At 61.2% G+C, this 2,500-nt stretch overlaps 1 protein-coding gene across 1 annotated transcript in view; it reads right to left on the bottom strand.

Moving 5' to 3' along the window:
• dgkd (diacylglycerol kinase delta) overlaps positions 1-2,500 on the bottom strand; it is a 49,915-nt gene that overhangs the window by 15,443 nt on the left and 31,972 nt on the right. Inside the window, 3 exon segments of the mRNA XM_083913267.1 lie at positions 460-573; positions 1,040-1,147; positions 1,239-1,335. Of these exon segments, the coding sequence (XP_083769393.1) occupies positions 460-573; positions 1,040-1,147; positions 1,239-1,335 (319 nt within the window).

The following is a 2,500-nucleotide window of genomic DNA, read 5'->3' as shown; positions in this document are numbered from 1 at the left end:
GACAGGCAGGCAGGCAGACAGACAGACAGACAGGCAGACAGGCAGACAGGCAGGCAGACAGATAGACAGGCAGACAGACAGGCAGACAGGCAGGCAGGCAGAAGGACAGGCAGACAGGCAGGCAGACAGGCAGACAGACAGACAGGCAGACAGGCAGGCAGACAGACAGGCAGACAGACAGGCAGGCAGACAGATAGACAGGCAGACAGGTAGGCAGACAGACAGGCAGACAGATAGACAGGCAGACAGACAGGCAGACAGACAGGCAGACAGGCAGGCAGACAGGCAGGCAGACAGACAGGCAGGCAGACAGATAGACAGGCAGACAGACAGGCAGACAGACAGGCAGACAGGCAGGCAGACAGGCAGGCAGACAGACAGGCAGGCAGACAGATAGACAGGCAGACAGACAGACAGACAGGCAGACAGACAGGCAGGCAGGCAGACAGACAGGTGTACCTGGGCGATGCGGTGGTGCTGGAGGTTGATGACCCGGGACACGGCCATCTGCATGCTGCCGAACACGGCAACTACCTCCAGGATCTTATCATCAAAGGACGGAGCTGTGAAGGTCTGAGAGACAGACAGGTGAGAGACAGACGGGTGAGAGACAGACAGGTGAGAGACAGACAGGTGAGAGGCAGACAGGTGAGAGACAGACAGGTGAGAGGCAGACAGGTGAGAGACAGACAGGTGAGACACAGAGAGGCAGAGAGACAGACAGGTGAGAGGCAGACAGGTGAGAGACAGACAGGTGAGAGGCAGACAGGTGAGAGACAGACAGGTGAGAGACAGTCAGGTGAGAGACAGACAGGTGAGACACAGAGAGGCAGAGAGACAGACAGGTGAGAGGCAGACAGGTGAGAGACAGACAGGTGAGAGACAGACAGGTGAGAGGCAGACAGGTGAGAGACAGACAGGTGAGACACAGACAGGTGAGACCCAGAGAGGCAGAGAGACAGACAGGTGAGAGACAGACAGGTGAGACACAGACAGGTGAGAGACAGACAGGTGAGAGACAGACAGGTCCGGGTCTCACGTCGTCCTCCTTGGTTCCGCCCCAGAAGTTGGTTCCTCCGGCGTAACTCGGGATGTTCAACACAGCGATGCCTTGAAGACTGGGCAGAGGGATCGGACGCCCGTCACACTGCACACACACACACACACACACACACGCGGTGAGCAGCTGGAGGGGGACCTGGTTCTGGACCTGGTTCTGGTTCTGGTTCAGGTCTCACCTCCAGCAGAACCTTCTGCTCCAGGTTCTTGTAGGTTCTGTGCAGCAGCTCTTTGGTCCCCAGGACCCCGTACCACATCATGTTCTTAGTGCGACTCCTGCACGGGGACAAGATCAGGATCAGGATCAGGATCAGGGTCAGGGACAGGACCAGGATCAGGGTCAGGACCAGGATCAGGATCAGGGTCAGGGGTCAGGGTCAGGATCAGGATCAGGGTCAGGATCAGGAACAGGATCAGGGTCAGGATCAGAACCAGGATCAGGGACGGGGACAAGGACCAGGATCAGGATCAGGACCAGGACCAGGATCAGGATCAGGACCAGGATCAGGGTCAGGGAAAGGGACAGGATCAGGGTCAGGATCAGGATCAGGGTCAGGACCAGGATCAGGACCAGGATCAGGGACAGGATCAGGGTCAGGATCAGGACCAGGATCAGGATCAGGGACGGGGTCAGGGGTCGGGGACAGGATCAGGGTCAGGATCAGGGTCAGGGACAAGATCAGGATCAGGATCAGGACCAGGATCAGGGTCAGGATCAGGGTCAGGATCAGGATCAGGGTCAGGATCAGGATCAGGATCAGGGTCAGGATCAGGGTCAGGGACAAGATCAGGACCAGGATCAGGATCAGGATCAGGATCAGGGTCAGGGTCAGGGGTCGGGGGTCGGGGTCAGGATAAGGGGTCAGGGTCAGGGGTCGGGGTCAGGGTCAGGGGTCGGGGTCAGGGGTCGGGGGTCAGGATCAGGGTCGGGGTCAGGGTCAGGGGTCGGGGGTCAGGATCAGGATCAGGGTCTGGGGTCGGGTCGGGGTCAGGGTCGGGGTCAGGGGTCAGGCTCGGGGTCAGGGGTCAGGGTCGGGATCAGGGTCGGGGGTCAGGGTCAGGGGTCAGGGGTCAGGATCAGGGTCTGGGGTCGGGGGTCAGGGTCGGGGTCGGGGTCAGGGGTCAGGGTCGGGGTCGGGGTCAGGGGTCAGGGGTCAGGGTCGGGGACAGGATCAGGATCAGGGTCAGGATCAGGGTCAGGGGTCGGGGGTCAGGATCAGGATCAGGATCAGGGACAGGGGTCAGGGGTCGGGGTCGGGGTCAGGGTCAGGGGTCGGGGGTCAGGGTCAGGGTCAGGGTCAGGGGTCGGGGTCAGGGGTCAGGGTCGGGGTCAGGGGTCAGGGTCGGGATCAGGGTCTGGGGTCGGGGGTCAGGGTCAGGGGTCAGGGGTCGGGGTCGGGGTCAGGGGTCAGGATCAGGGGTCGGGGGTCAGGGTCGGGGT

Source organism: Echiichthys vipera (genome assembly GCF_963691815.1).
Source record: "Echiichthys vipera genome assembly, chromosome: 5".
Taxonomy (NCBI): domain Eukaryota; kingdom Metazoa; phylum Chordata; class Actinopteri; order Perciformes; family Trachinidae; genus Echiichthys; species Echiichthys vipera.
The sequence above is the reverse complement of the archived record's forward strand: the minus strand, read 5'-3'. Positions and strand labels throughout refer to the sequence as shown.